This window comes from Syngnathoides biaculeatus, chromosome 8 (assembly GCF_019802595.1).
Source record: "Syngnathoides biaculeatus isolate LvHL_M chromosome 8, ASM1980259v1, whole genome shotgun sequence".
Lineage (NCBI taxonomy): Eukaryota > Metazoa > Chordata > Actinopteri > Syngnathiformes > Syngnathidae > Syngnathoides > Syngnathoides biaculeatus.
The window spans coordinates 26,724,335-26,740,968 of NC_084647.1; the positions used below are offsets into that span (position 1 = coordinate 26,724,335).

General features: G+C 44.6%; 1 protein-coding gene across 9 annotated transcripts in view; it reads left to right on the forward strand.

The window, feature by feature from the left end:
• Window positions 1-2,782: 2,782 nt before the first annotated feature.
• Window positions 2,783-16,634, forward strand: part of hepacama (hepatic and glial cell adhesion molecule a) — a 29,678-nt gene continuing 15,826 nt past the window's right edge. For 2 of the 9 annotated variants that reach the window (XM_061828197.1, XM_061828198.1), the window contains exons 1-2: window positions 2,783-2,950; window positions 11,013-11,111. In XM_061828197.1, the coding sequence (XP_061684181.1) occupies window positions 2,815-2,950; window positions 11,013-11,111 (235 nt within the window). In that variant the 5' untranslated portion in view covers window positions 2,783-2,814. Of the gene's footprint in view, window positions 2,951-6,972; window positions 7,146-7,559; window positions 7,783-10,949; window positions 11,112-16,634 lie in introns of those variants that run through there. The other 7 variants (XM_061828201.1, XM_061828202.1, XM_061828200.1 and 4 more) reach the window with 7 other exon arrangements.

The following is a 16,634-nucleotide window of genomic DNA, read 5'->3' on the forward strand; positions in this document are numbered from 1 at the left end:
GCAGTAATATTAGCTACTTCCCACAAAAGGAGAAAGACAATATGCTTGTGAGTATTGTTATATTGTCAGTCTATGTGTGTTGCTCCACAGTTTCTGTTTAAATTCACACATAAAGGTTTGTAACAAGGTGACAGCAATGCTGTTTGTTAGCCTGTTTCTGGTTGGTGTTTTGCATTGTTTGTTAGCATTAAGTTAAACTGTCATTCTTAAGGCAAACCTACGTGGTTTTAAATACTCAAGATGTAGTTCTGTTTATTTTATGTGTAGTTTAACAGAAAACCATAACTGGGAAAAAGTTTGGTCCCTCTTTAAAAAAAAAAATGTTCATCCGCCTAAGTACTGCTTGTGAAAAGAGTTGAGTTGAGCTCACTGCCACAATCATGGCACATACAGTATTGTTTACTTGCAAGTCAAAGCCAAAAATCGTTTGAATCACGGTCGAAACACGATAAAATCGAATCTGTATGGTCCTGAGTCTCCTACTAAGTTCTCCAACTGCACTAATAATAACAGATTGTTTACCTGTCCCCAGTCTATTATATGCGTGAAGCATAACATATCATACCATGATGTCAACAGGCTCATGAATAACCATCCTGTTTTTTATTGCATATGGCAGTTTAAATTAAAAACTAATATTTCTGCTTGGCTTGCCAAGGCACTCTCCCGTTATGAGAACTGGACTCGAGCATCTTCAGCCTTCTAGAGCTCCCACTCAACCCGCCCACGCGCATCTGAGCCACAGTACAGATCACATGCATTCTCACATGAGCAAAAAAAAAAAAAAAACACTTCTGCATACTTTAGCGAGCAGATTCCACTTGTACACAACACACATGCATGTTCCTTGTTGTGTGTTCAGGTACTAAGAGAGGACAGCCAATATGAGTCTTGCTGCTCAGGCTGTTATCCCACCTCCTTCGTTGCGCTCTGATAAGCATTCTCTACAGTTTTTTTTTTTTGTTTTTTTTTTATTGTGGACCCACTTGTCTTATTCTCCTACTCAATCCCAGAGGTGCCGCGGCCATGTTCTCCTGTGTCTTTAATGACTGTGGGTGAACAATCAATAACACACCCACTTGGTTTCAGTGTACTAAAGGAAAAGACAAGTTTTGAAAACTTGTTGAGAATCCTCAAATGAGTCATCACCCATCAGATTTAAAAGTAAAATACTGCCTGAATCTGCCCTCGCTTTTTGTAAATTGAACATTCTCACAGATCATCTGAAAGCTTGGGCCATTCTCAGACAAGTTGTCAGCAAAGAAGGATGGCAGCTGTCTCCTGGGTGGCAATTAGAAAAGCATGAGCCGTGAAACACAGGGGGATAGAGAGGGGAGGAATGGAGTTTGCAAGTGAATGTGTTTGCAGCCTTGCCCAGCTCAAGAAATACTCTGACTTCTGCTCAATCACTTGCTCCAACTAAGTCTATTCTTCAACAAACAAATGAATCATCAAACCTCCATTTGTTGGTAGCACTTGTCCACATTAGGGTCAGAAGTGAGGTTAGTTATTACCTCATGTGAGATGTATTGTTTGTTTATTTGTGCCAAAAATCAGAAAATATGAACAATGTATCTAATATCAAGTAAAGTTTTGCAAAACATGCTATTATAAAGTTAAGTGTAGCCATTTCTATAAAAGGTGCCAAAAGCAAATATCACCGTTTAGTATGGTTGTAATTGTGTAACATAATGTGGCTGTACGTCATCTTTCAATGTGCGTCATGTCTTTGGGATGCTGTGAAAGGTCGAACAAGCCTTCATTTACAATATGTATCTATGTACAGCACATAGATCATTACCACAGTTCTTCTTTTTCTTTTCCTTTCAGCTTGTCCCGTTAGGGGTCGCCACAGAATGTCATCTTTTTCCATCTAAGCCTATCGCCTGCATCTTCCTCTCTAACACCAAGTGCCCTCGTGTTTTCCCTCAAAACATCAACTTTCTCTTTGGTCTTCCTCTTGCTCTCTTGCCTGGCATATGGCATGAGACAGCATTTAAAACATTGAAGGCCCCGGGCAGATTATATTGACACGACAACAAATACAAGCTGGATTCTGATTGCACCCCTCCAACAAAATGAATCCACACACGACTGGAAGCAGGCTAGCCAAGAGAAACGCTATGAAATGAAGACAGAAGAAACAAATCGAACAATGAAGTCAGGGCCAGCTGAGATGTCTTTGAAGGCCTTCACTGAGCACCACTGCAATCCACTATTTCTGACAAAAAAGGCCAACTGAAATGTACCAAACTAACGTGAGGCCAACCTAATTATCAACTATGTTGCTTAAAAATACTTTGACTGTTTAACATAATATCGCAAGGCTTACATGTAATGAGGACGTGACAGTTTTACGCTCCTGAAGTGTCTAAGAGAGTAGCTAGATTTGCTTTTTTCAGCACTTTGGATTGATTAATAACTTCACAAAAATAAATAATTGTGGAGATTGACCATTATTATTGATTTGTGAAGTAATATGGAATTGTAATATGTAATTTTGGACATTCGGGATTTCCATCTGACCGCAATGGTAGTTTTGGAATCGCTATGGATATGCTCAGTTGTTTGAGTTCATCTCATCTTGAATTATTTCTTAACATTAATTTATTTCTGTTAGCAAATACAGTAACCAGATCTTAATCTTCAAGTGTGCCGAAATGGTCTGACATGAAAGTCAAAAAAGGCGATTGATCTCCATCTGACTAATCAGTACAGAAAAAAAAAAAAAATCAAGGGTTTGCATCAAGGCCTGACTTTGAAATGTGCACTGCGTGGGAGACACAACATGAAGTAGGTTCAGACTTTGTGACAATGGTTCCTCTCATAGCACTCAGTTGCACTGTGCCATGCTGGGTTAACTGCAAAGAGTCATCCTGGATTTGGAGTGTGTCACGAGATGAGAGGACGAGGCCGGCGTTGCTGTTCGTGAGGGCAGAGATGGGTGATGGTAGGTGGAACTTAGGGGAAAGGGCTTTGATGGCCAACTACACACTGAGTCTGTTCTGGTATGCCTCATTTGAGCTTTGAATCAAGTTTTTTTTAATCAAATATCCCTTTGTAGTCATACGATCTACAAATTTCATTACCAGAAACAGAAAGAAATTGCACTAGTAATTCATTACCTTTATTCTGGAGAAAAAAAAGGTTCATATACACTTATCAGTAATCGGGCAAAGTTCGAGCATCGCTTTCAAGAAAAATCAACAAATAAAGGAACAACTGGTTGTGTTGAGAGGTTAACACACCTCATTCGTCGTGACAGAAATTACAAAAGAAGACTTGACAGTTCACTTAGCTAGTTCTACTGTTACTTCTTTTTCTATCTCTTTGCATCTACTCTCTGCATCTGACTTTATTCCCTGTGGTAACATGTTAACCCTCTCAGGTTAGTTCTGGAACTACAGCAGACTTCTGGTTTGGGGTACAAGACTGTTATCTTGAGTGCACCACACCATGTTGTGTCTTTCACAACAAACTCCAGAAAACTGAGAAATTTTAGATATGTCTTCCAATGCATATTTTACCTCACACAATTTTCTGAGAAAAAAACTGTGAATTGCAGTAGAAGCCACATGATTTGTTTTGATCAGGGGTGCTCATTGCGTCGATCAATCATGAGGCAGTCTTGGTCGATCGCGGGACGGCATGCCAAAAAAATAAATAAATAAAATGCACGTCAGCCAATGCTCCCTCTAAACTGCTCATGTGCACAATAGTGCACCGCTGATGCAGTCCCTTTGCAGATATTCTGCATTGCGCACAAAAATAATCCAATGGAAATTGAAAGTATAACTTCCAGCTATTCAGTGGGAGGGATGGCTGGTTGTTACATCCAAAGGCACAAGAAGCCACTGGTTTCTTTTAAGCAGCACACAGAACTTTCTCTAACATTGACCACTGCTCCGGCACACTCTAATTTTCCTAGTTTAACTTACAACCCTCCGCCGTACACTCATAATTACAAATGTTACAGTACTTACGCAGCCCATCAATGTGTTTTATAATGACAGCGTCCACCACCGCTGCTTTAGTTAGCAACACAGTCTGGGCAATGTAAATCAAAGACGAGCTAGACATGCTGCTGCTTTACTTTCGATATCATTGGAGAAATTTAAAAAAGAAATGCTGTTGTTTTAAGATGCAATGACTGTCGGAGTATGTGAATAATCTAAGAAAAAGTGTTAAACTCAATGAGATTTTCTCTTTTACGAGTGGGGAAGGTCTGGTCTGAAGCCAAAGTAGAAAGTGCAGGATGAGACGGTGCGTAATTCCACCTTGGCACAGCCTGATCAAGGATGAAAGCACAGACAATACAGTGCGCAAAAAGCTAATTCTGTATTTTAAATATAGGAGGTAACATAACATGAACCTTAGAACGGTTTGGGAGCATCATCATCGTCAAAAGTATGGTTTTGATTATATTTAATGCCTTTTACCCCACCAAGCAGACAAGATGAGGCAACTTATTCTTTCCACTGTGTGTGTGTGTGTGTGTGAGTGTGTGCATGGGTGTGTGTGTGTGTCTGAACGGGGGATAATCGATATACTGTGTTGTGAATCTCCCTTAACTGCTGAGATGAGTGAAGAAGCCAGAAATTGTACCTGTAAGAGTACTGTTACTTTAGAATAATACAAGTCAAGTAAAACGAGGTCGGGGAAAAGCGGAGACGGCCTCCACCTTTGCCGGAAGGGGGGCGGCGCCGTTCTTGTCTATGAGGTGCCCGAGGAACTGGATAGAGGGCACCCCGAAAACACACTTTGCCGGGTTGATGATCAGGCCATGCTGCTCAAGTCTTGCGAAGAGGTCGCGTAGGTGCATCAGATGTTCATCCTCCGAGGAGCTGGCGACGAGGATGTCATCCAAATAGACGAACACAAATGGCAAGTCCATGAGCACAGAATCCATTAAACGCTGGAAAGATTGTGCCGCGTTTTTAAGACCAAACGGCATCCTCAGAAACTCGAACAGTCCAAACGGAGTGATTACAGCTGTCTTGGGAACGTCTGAGGGGTGCACGGGAACCTGGTGATACCCGCGCACCAGGTCGACCTTGGAGAACAAGATTTTGCCTGCCAGGTGGGCTGAGAAGTCCTGAATGTGTGGAACAGGGTAGCGGTCGGGCGTAGTGGCGTCGTTAAGGCGGCGGTAGTCACCACACGGTCGCCACCCACCACTCGGTTTAGGGACGATGTGTAGTGGCGAGGCCCACGGGCTATCCGAGCGGCGGACGATGCCCAGACGCTCCATGTTGGCAAACTCGGACTTAGCAACTGCTAGCTTCTCGGGATCAAGCCGTCGGGCCCTCGCGTGGATCGGGGGGCCCTTGGTCTCAATGTGGTGCTCGACCCCATGTTTAGTCGTGGCAGAGGAGAAAGTGGGCCGTGTCAAGGCAGGGAACTCACCAAGGAGGAGTTGGTACTTGGTGCCGTCCGATAGCGAACTGGAGAGACCACCATAAGTCGCCTCATTGCGGACGCAGGCGACCGTGGAAAAAGTCAGTGCATCCACCAGACGGCCCCTCTTAACATCCACCAGCAGCCCGTGGGCACAAAAAAAATCAGCGCCGAGGAGAGGGAAACATCCGCAGTGACAAAGTCCCATGTGAAGCGCTGACTCCCGAAACTCAAGTCCACAGTCCTCATGCCATAAGAGCGGATAGGGGGGAGCCATTAGCGGACAGTAGGGGTGGCCCATGAGTCCCGCCAGCGGCGTCCTCCGCAGTGGCCGTCAGGACGCTCCTCTGGGCGCCGGTGTCACAAAGGAATTTGCGCCCGGAAAGGTTGTCCTTGACGAACAGCAGCCGGCTCTTCGCGCCCACGCTCACGGCCGCTGCGAAGCGTGGGCTTTGGCGTTTCCCGACGCGTCGTAGTTGCAAGGGGCGCGGCACCTCTTCGCTTTCGCACCGAAACGGGCATGGAAGTAGCACAAGCCTGTGCCAGCACGGCTGTCGGTGCCGAAGGGGCCCCTGCTGGATGCCACCCCCGCGCCCGAAGGTGAGTAACTGCGCGTCGCGGCCAGCGTCTCAGGGGAGAAGCGCTGGGTTGCCAGGAAGAAACGGTCGGCCTCCTCGGCCAGGGCCCGGGGCTCAGTGATAGTACTGTTCGCGAGCGCCGTCTGAACATGCGGTGGCATTTGCCTGAGAAACAGTTCCATGAAAATGAAATTGGGCTCTTCCGTGCCCAGCAGGTTTAGCATCATTTCCATGAGTTCGGAAGGTTTGCTGTCCCCCAGTCCATTAATAGCCAACAGACGTCGGGCACGTTCCGGCCGTGAAAGTTCAAAAACCTTGAGAAGGTGAGCCTTGATCCCAGCATACTTATCTCGGGCCGGGGGAGAGGTGATGAAGTTCACTGCTCTGGCCGCCGTTGAGCTCCCGAGTGCTGAGACAACGTGGTAGTAACGCGTGGAATCATCTGAGATCCCGCGGAGGGCGAACTGAGCCTCAGTCTGTGCGAACCACGCTGCCGCGGACGTCTCCCAAAACTCCGGCAATTTGAGGATGGCGGTTGCCATGTTCGTTTAAGTCTCGAAAACGCCGGGACTGACGTCGGGGTCACCAGTGTAGCGCCGGAGAAAAGGAGTCGGAGGCGGAGTGTCAGACACAGGAACAGAACTTGCTTTATTGTTCGACATCACCAAACTACTCGCATAACGGCGGGAACTCTGTTAACCTTTCCTCCGGAAGCGCAACAACAAAAACAGTCCGTGCGGAACCCCGCACCCCAACTCGAGGTCCCGCGGGTGAATTATGTAAACACCACATTAGTATGTTATTAATGAAAAAATGGCAGCCAATATGGGCAGATGCGTTTTTTCACCACAAAACGTGATTTTGACGTATACAGTTATTTGTAGCTCCTGCCATGAAAATCCTCTCGAGGGATTTGTTTTCGAGAAGAAGCAGGAAGAGACATAAAGGACAGACCCGCCCTCAAGTGGATTCGTTTGTTTCCATTAGATTTACCTCCAGGAAGGTAGCTCGATGTTCCTTCATGTTAGCCAAAATGCGGGCTCGTTGCATTGCTGGAATTGCTTGAACACACGGGAGGATGGATTTACCCTTCATAAGTTTCCAAGAAACCCGATCCGTCGTGAAAAATTGATTGCACGGGTGCAGAGGACGAGAGGTTCCAAATGACAGGTAGGTGTGTATACAGCTATTAAAAAAAAATAATAGTTTGAGGCGGAACACGTAATCGGTCTTTCATAACGTAAAAGATCCTAGCGAGCATGGTTAAGCCACAAAGGCTGCTGAAGAACCCAGATGAGAATGCCTCACTCAGCCGCGTGCACGCAGTAAAGCGCCCCGGCTCGACAGTGTTGTCCATCGCGCACTGCGACGGCTGTGACCAACCCCCTAAAGCAGCACGGCTCGGGTCCATTATAAGCCACCAAGGTGCCGAAAATGAGCCACACCGGCTGAGGCGCCGCGTCGGGCTCGCGGACGGCGGCGGCTCGGAAGAACCCAGTCGAGAATGCTTCACTCAGCCGCGTGCGCGCAGTAAAGCGCCCCGGCTCGACGGTGTTGTTCATCGCGTACTGCGGCGGCTTGTCATGATCCTGCCGCTTCAGCATGAGCTGTGCGGGTGCCCGCGCGGCTGCGCTGATTGGGAGGCGCACACCTGCTCCTCATGCGGCCTGATCATCCCCCGTATATATAGGACCCGGTGACGACTGGTCCTCCGCCAGTTCGTTGAGCTTTATGTCCCGTTCCAGCACTCTCGTATTCCTGACTGAACCTGTGTGTACCGACCTTCGTCCGTTCTCCGACCAACCCTGTAAGCCTGACTCCTTGATACTTCTGCCCGCGTTGATTATTTCCCCGTGTACCGACTCCTGCCTGTCCGCTCATCTGCTCTCTCGCCCGACGTCACAACTACCGCTGCTGCACCGGACTGCCCGCTCGATCCCCGACCTCTCCATCCAATAAACGTGTCTCTTCTTGAACTACCTTGCGTCTTCCGAGTTCCTGCATTTGGGTCCTACCTCTCGTTCCGATGGGACGTGACACGGCTATGAACATTTCCCCAAAAGCAGCAAGGCTCGGCTCCGTGATAAGCTACCTCGGTGCCAAACATGAGCCACACCGGCCGGCTCCAATGAGCCACTATGGCTCATCTCCGCCGCGGAAGTGGATCGGATGGGGAGGCAGTTTGGCTGTGCATCATCTGGATATGGCTCGAAACAATAGTGTAATATTGCACCGGTAACTTCACTCGGTTGTGTGGTGTTGTCCTTTTCGAAAAGCGCTTCCGTGTCAGAAGGAGCGTGTTCATCTCTCATAGTTAGGGTGCACTGCGTGTTTTCATTGCCGAATGTCTGGGTGACATCACGGACGGAGGATGCAGCCATTATGGCGACCACTTGGATGTCGTAGAATATCACTTCTGCAACTTTGCGCATGGATGACGCACTCTCCGCTCACATTTATTTTTTTGTATAGACATTGAAGTGAATAATGTTGTATGTATTTTTCGTTACAATATCTATTTTAGAATCTTTATAGGGATAACACTTGACCTCTAAGGTATTCAGCCAAAAGAAAAGCTCTTGCATTGTCTTTTTCTTATTTAATCATGTGAAACAGCACAACAGATGCATAGAAAACTGCAACGTTGTCTCAAGTTCAAAGTGGAGTTCATGTAGCCTGAAATGTAGACAATTATAGGCAGACACAAATCAGAGCGAATGACATTGCCGTTCTTTTTCATAGTCTGTAAGGTAAACAGTGGGTTCAGTTTGAAGCTAGGCTTGGTCATTGCCTTCTGAATGCAAGTCAGCCTCCGTTGTTTCCGCCATTGTTCCTGCCTTGTTTCACATAAATAAAGCGTAAGACTTCATACATTTTTTTAATTCATCCAGCCTTTGAAGATGTAATCTGAGTTGAAGAAAACCATGTACAGTATTGATGTTTAATTTTCTTCTATTTTTTTAAATATTTTAAAATGTCTCTGTTATGTGTCTATATGTGCGGCACGATGGATGACTGGTAAGCACATCTATCTCACACTTCTGGGGACTATGGTGAGAATTCTGGCCACACTTGTGTGGAGTTTTCATGTTCTCCCGGGTCCGTGTGGGTTTACTCCTGGTACTCCGGTTTCTTCCCACATCCCCAAAACGAACGGGCTAGGTTGATTGATGTCTGTAAATTGTAGGTGTTAATGTGAGTGCAAATGATTGTTTATATTTGGCCTGCGATTGGCTTGCAACCAGTTCTTGGTGCACCCTGCCTCCAACCCACAGATAGCTGGGATAGGCTCCAGCACTCCAGCGACCCTTGTGATGATAAGCAGCTCAGAAAATGGATGGATGGATGAATTAGTCACTGAAAATTTTGACTCTCAGGGCTCAACAACTGTGTGCAGTCATAAGACTGCATGACTGTGAAATTGAGTCAAATGTCCCTAGTAGCTACGCTGGATTGGTGAAATAGTCGGTCATATGACAGTGCACAAGGCACAAGTCTGTCTGACAAACCCCAAAGAATAGACTGCAAATGAGTTAAGTAGTTAACAGAACGTAACACAATGTAACCAAGTTTACGTTTTTTCTTAAAAAAAACTTCTCAAGTAGAAAGTAAAACTTCAAAGTGTGTTCCATATAAGCCCATCTTGTCTAGTAGATTTTCATTAGTTACTTTGAGACCTTTAATAAGGACCCAAAAAATGTAGTGTAAATTTGACTTACTACAGAGAAGTGTTGTTAACGTGTCTGCCAAATTTTTAAGTTGAAAAAAAAAAACTGTTATACATTATGAAATAGGGCTTCCAAATCATGAAAAATAAAGCCTGCCCTCGAGATGCAGGATTGTGTGGGCATGTCCCTTCAATGCCGTCAATTAAGTACATGTCTGTGGCTCCTTTGCTCACACAGCCACAAGCTGACAGTCGCCATGTCTATGAAACAATTAACTTTCCCTGATGTGCAGCTGTTATGTGGATGTACACACATTAATAAAGAAAAAAAAAAAAACATAAGGGGGACGAGGCGACACGCTACTGGCAAACTCACTGTCTTGTTAGCTTTATAGCTAGTTAGCTTGTTAGCTCATGAGTGAGTGCACGTACTAAAGTTAACTTACCCTGAAGTGTCTCTTTTATTTGAGCTCGCACGAGGCATGGCTGTGTCGGGAAAGGGCTGAAGATGCTTTTTTTCAAGTTGTAGGTTTATGTTGATGACCAGCTGTTCACTACGGTGGTAGAAATGGGAAAAAATATTCATAGTATGGAAGTAGAAATTGCGCCAAATACATACACTTGGTATATCGTGGGAGAGGGAGAGCGGTAAAATGGGAGTGCGTACCTGCTCAGAAAAAAATCTGGACAACTGAATTAGTGGGGGGTTGAACACTAGATCTCATCAATTCAGAACTAAATTGTTCTCAGTCTTTGCATTTTTTTCACCACAACAGGAAAATAACTTTATTTGGTTCTTAAATAAAATGCAACAAAGTAAATGGAGTACTTTACCCACCCGTGCTCACCTGAAACTAAATTTTATTGCCTCAAAGCAGGGCTGGTTGCTAAGTAACCATTTCTTAATTCACCAAGATGGATCCAGTTTGTATGAATAGGACGGAAAGAGCAAATGAGGATCTGAAGTGTGCCTCTCTTATGGCGACTCAAGTGCAGTTGTACTTTCCAAAAGGAGTGCTTTGTTGCGTCATGATGTTTTCACTTTCAAGCACAATTTTTCTGTTAATTGCCGCTAGTTTTCTCTTGAATTGCTTCCTCAAAGTGTGCTGTTGTGTGAAAGAGTGCACATACAGTGTCTTTGACACACACACACACACACACACACACACACGCATTGACACACACAGTTGGACTGTTGTTGGCCGTTTCTGGGGGTGCTGAGAGGAGAGAGTGAGGGGCTCAGTGTGTTCAGGAAGAGGCCAGCGTTGCAGGCAGTGCAGTGCAGTGAGGAGAGTGTTGATTCACAGGGAGAGAGACGTGCCGAGCGTGGTTAAACCATGCTCACTAAGCAGGAGAACGCCTCTGCCCAGGACACAACATGAAGGTGGAGAGGAAGACGGGCCACAGTCTCTCTCCTGACATTCCTCCACTCCTCACGCTGGTTGGCCTCCTCCCTCTGTTCCTCACAGGTATGTCTTCGTTTTCATTTTATTGTATTTTTTTAAAACCTTCCAAACTTCGCTACGTTGACATGAACTTTTAGTTTTAGGCATGCTGGTCAGAGCATAGCAGTGTAGATTGCTGTTTTGGTTAGTGTTGATCTAGTTTACATAGTTGATGTTTCTGTCCTTGTCTTTGTGCTGGTAGGTGCACAATGCTTTATTTATTGGCACTCCTAAACTGGTTCCCCATCACAAATCCAAAAGGCCTTGAAGACGAATTATTGGCATCCCGTTACCTCTGCCAAGTTCAAAAGTGAGATGTTTTGATCAACATTCTATTAATTGCACACAACGTTAACATCAACACAAAGAGATCATACACGACTCGTGCAAAATCAGTACCAATTAAGAACCCATTAAATCCATCTAACCACTGGCATCGGTCGGGAGGGGAAGGGACGAACTGTCCCAGGGTCTTCGGCATTTGGAAGGGGCCCAAACTTCCCAAATAATATCTTGAAGACAAACTCAAAAAAGCACCACACCGTGGATCAAAATGGCATTCTAGGATTTTGGTCAATTGAGAAAATGAGATATGCTGGTGTGCCTACGTGGCGGCCATATTGGCAGGGGGGATTTTCCCATCAAAGGCAACAAATGGAGATTGAAATTAGGTTGTTAACACTCATTTCTCTTTTCATGAGGTTTACATTTGTTTAATGGATCCCAAAACATACGCTATCAATACAGAATATTTTTGGGCAAACAAAAGCCTTAAAAAAACGTTTTACTTGTGGAAAGTTATTTATCCACAGTTCCCTTGTCGTAATTGTACGGTGTTCCTGCCATTCTTGCCATCCACCCACGGAACCCACTGACGACTTTACCTCTACTACCTTAGCATCTCTTTGAGCACGCAGCTCAAACCGGGTATGTCATATCTACCTATGTTCCTTGCTACCATCAGAAAAGCTTTTTCGATTGAACTAGGGACACTAAGAAATACAAATAATGTGTTGTGCATGTATTTATTTATTGGGGGGGGGGGCTGCTTCATTGTTGTTAGAGGGATTTAGGAAAGGGCATTTTATTTTACTTTATTTATTTGCTATTTTGGTGCTCAAAATTAAAATAACACTGCTTACCTGTTCCCAAAATCCTATTGTTTGTAGTGAACCTTGAAATAGCCTGCTAGCTAAGAGAAACAAATGTAAAGGAAACGTGCTTCTCTTTCTGCTTTAATTAATCGGAAAGAAAACGTGTTAGTCTCATCATCACCGTTATCCCGGAGTAGCCTGCTAACCAATTAATACAAACTCGGTGCTGTAATTTGTTTTTGCTTTTTTCAAATTTTGTTACAGCAATGTTTGTTTTCCTTTGATTCAGTAAGTAGCCTGAAAGTTATAAAACACAAATACTGTCCTCCATTAATATTTTCACTTGCGTAAGAGCAATTAACAGTTTGTTGTGATTCTTTTTACTGTTTAGGCTATTAAATAAACACAAATATGGTGCTTGGTGTTTGTTTCTGTGCCCTGCGATTGACTGGCAACCAGTCCAGGGTTTGCCCGAAGATAGCTGGGATTGGCTCCAGTACCTTCACAACCCTAGTGAGGATAAGCAGCTCAGAAAATGGATGGATGCTGCTCTATGGTTTTTATTTTTATTTTTTTATTTTGGGGGATTTTCCACTGTTGTTAACAGTTTAGCCTTGGTGGATGTTTGTGCTCAGTAGTGCCATTTCATTTTGTGACTTGGGTTGCAAAAGAGTTCAAGCTCAGGCTCAGTGTGCCGGATCTGTCCTGTCGTGCTAAAACCCCAGGATCCTGTGCCTATCTCCAACTTCACCAATGACAAAGACTTTTTTCTGGTTCCCAGTCTCTCGCTCACTCTTTTCAATGGAACTCCGACAATCGTGCCCTTTGTCTTATCGCCTTGACAACCTCTGTCAGACGGCCAAAGGGGTTGCCATGGCAAGGAGGTGATGCCCCGCTAACTGCCTGGCTGCAAAGAATTAGTCAACAGTGCAGAATCTCTCAGTCTGTTTTTCTCTCTCTTTATCGTTGTCTTGCTCGCTCTATCCACGATGCATAACAGCGGGACTCCCCAAAAGCCGGCCAAGTGCCGATGTTTGGACTTGCATGTGTCTATTCGGCAGAAACAGCCTCATAAAATGGAAACGTGCTTTGCAGTGTGGGTTTCGAAGACAGTTTTTCCACTATTATGGATAACTTGGTCTCATGGGGAGATGAGGATATCAGTGGAGACAAATTAAAAATACAAAATGTTATAGCAGATGTCCTGCATTCTCTGTGAAGCAGATTAGTGATCAAGATGTAAGCAGACAACATGGGCACAAGTGAGATGTGGGTGCTTTTTGTCCTCGGTGTGTTTGCCTGCAAGGCGCACTGTGAACTCACTAATGGCTGCATTAAGGCGCCAATGCAAAGAATTCAGACTCATTAGGTCGCCGTCAAAGGAGAAAAAAAATGAGGATAAAATAATGGTGACTCTCACTGACGGGATTGTGCTAAAAAAATATATACATATATTGATCCGAATCAGTTTACCGCTTTACATTGGGTTTTGTGCATGAATTAAACTGAACTTGTGAACAAATGTGAACCACGACCTAGTTCACAGACAATATAAGAGAACGTTGTTCCATCATGACTCAAATGATAAAACGAGAACCTAAATCTAGACTGTTGTATTTGTTTTTAAGTCACTAAATGCGTCATGACCGAAATGTACCATTTTTCATTCTACTGGTGGCAGAACATCGTGAGTCTTTTAACGATATTGTTAGGTATTGTATCAGTGTTTTTTTCTTTGGATTGCCAGATAGGGATCGTGGACAAGTGGTTAGCATGTGCCCCTCACAGTTCAAATCAAGATTTGAATCTCTGCTCCAGCCTTCCCATCTCGAATTTACACATTCTTACTGTGCTTGCGTGGGTTTTCTCAAACCTTCTTCCACATAAAAAGAAAAAAAAAACATCTTAGGTTCAGCGAAGATGACGAAGAACAAAAATTGTCAATAGTTATGAATGTGAGTGAGAATGGTTTGGTTGGTTGGTTCATTGGTTTTTAACCTGAGGCCTGCAATTGGTGGGCAACTGTTTTAAAACATTTCTGATACCTCGCTCAGGAGTTCGGTATCAAATTTTAATAGGTTCGTCGGAGATAGGCACTCAGAAATGAAGACAAGACACACTTCTGGCTACCAACAATTGGCACTTTATTGGTCCCACACAGAAATGGTAACACAAGCACAAGCACAAATCACGTGGTATGAAGCTAAGTAATATCCAATCAGCTCTTAGAAGAATATCCAGCTCTTACCGTGCGCCAATAGGAGGGAGAGCCAACAGTCCAGGTAGAGAGCAGCTTCAATACCGGCTGGGCATCCGTACGCAACCCGCAGCAGACTCTACCGAGAGTATCTAAAGTTCTCCTTTTATACTCTAAGCGTGTGCGGAAGGAGGGGTGAGTGGCCAATTCATCCCGCCTGACGCCACACTATTCTTTGTTACCAACAAATGGCGTTGCACGACATCATATAACACAAAAACATCTTTTTATGACATTGCTGGTTATTCAAAGCTATTGCGATCGTCTTTTAGATTATACAAAGCTATTGCGAAACATATACGAAGCTATTGCGAAACATCTTTTAATTATGGAAAAACAACACAATAAAATTATTCTTACTTCATTCCACTCTTGATGTTTTTCCATCATTCAAAATGTAAGCAATTGATTATAGGCGATTATATATTTCCTTCTCTACCCAAGCCGGATGCGTCGCACATAATAGCAAGTTCCCATATTGCATAGCGTAAGCACACAAATAACAATCATTAACACGATCAAGGGCGGCAAGAAAGTAGTACGCGCAGTGGAGGACATTCCTGTGAAGATGTCCCACCAATGATGAGCTGAAGCCTGTTGTACTAATTTAGCGGCATGCACTACTTCCCCTTTTACTACCATAGTTGACACCATGAGACTGGAAATGTTAGACGCATGTGACTTGATGAGTTTTTGGATGTCTGTAGAACTCTCCAATGCGCATTTGAATCGTTCCAGAGACACTGACCAGGGGGAGCGTAGTACCTCCCACTGGACCGCAGTCAACCTGCGGGACTCCGAATAGTTAGTCAAACGATACGTCATGTTTCCCCAGCGCCATATGTGTACATCTTGAAGGCATCCTACAAAAGGAACCGAAGGTACTTGTGAGTTATTTTGTGTTGTAGCCACACAGAGAGTATGCGGTCCAACTTGCCACATCATCTCTCTGGCTGGCTCCCTAGTCCAATCACAAAGTACAACCTCTGAGTCGGTTAGGCACGGATTCGAGTACGCATGTTGTAATCTGCAAGCCAACCCTTGGTCTGTTAAATCACATAAATCTGATTTAAAGGTTTTGTTGGTTTTTGGTTCAAACCACTCTCCGTCCATGTGTAAAAACCAATATCCACTTGTCGTTATAACAGGCAAAACCTGATATTTACAAACCACCTTTGTTGTCGTCACGTTGTACTGGGTCCAATACCCCGTACATTTATTTTTGTTACATTTGGTGTGTTCGGGATGTAATGTCAACCACAAAGAGTCAGAAATGTTCCAAACCTTCCGCCACTCTTGATAATTTCCCGACGTAACTATCCTTAGAAACGACTCCTTTTGAGCCGCAGCGTGTAGAGTTTGAATACTACATACTGTCCAGCTACTCTGTTCTGTCAAGTTCTGAAGCACTTTCTCTGCTTCGTCCCATAATTTGATATCCCAATTAAACACTGTTTTCCAAAGTTCTGCATTTTCTTTTTTGTCCCACCAGAGCTTTAGGAAGCCAAACCCCTATTTGATGCAAGGCCCTGGCAGAGTGTTCTCCAGTATTGGACAGCATGGTCCTAGTTACCTCATTATCAGCAGTATTTGCCAATCCCAATACGGTTCCCGTTCCCCCCAACAAAGTATCATACCATGCCCTTTTTATTCTGTTACATATCGGAATCGGGGGAAAGTGAATTGTCCAGTATATCTTGGTTTCAACCACTGCTTGAGCTAGGTGTGTACAGGTGTCAAGGATTGGAGTCAAGTGTGTTTGAGTTATTTTTGGCGTCATTGTTTCTTCGATGATCAGCTTGACACCCCCAATATCTCCATTCGTCCAAATCCCACATACACATGACGCAGGAAGCGGAGACTGTCACCTTACTCCCCCGTATCACTCTCGTGGTGGATCATCATGGGAAGATCACAGGGGATGTTGACCGAGATTCTCCATCTCATCCCGATGAACTGGCTTGTCTCGCACACATGACCTTCGGTCATTCCCCACGAGGGTCGGACCATGGCACCAACGGCAAGGAGGCAGATGACCCAGTCATTTCCAATTCCTTGGCGCCGGATGTCTTCCATCTCTGCGTCGTCCAATCAACAGCTCCCACTTCAACAAGCACCCACCAAGCTGCAACAGATATGGTTACCACTATTGACAAAAGAAAACATGATTAGTATTCTCGCATGTAACATTTGTTC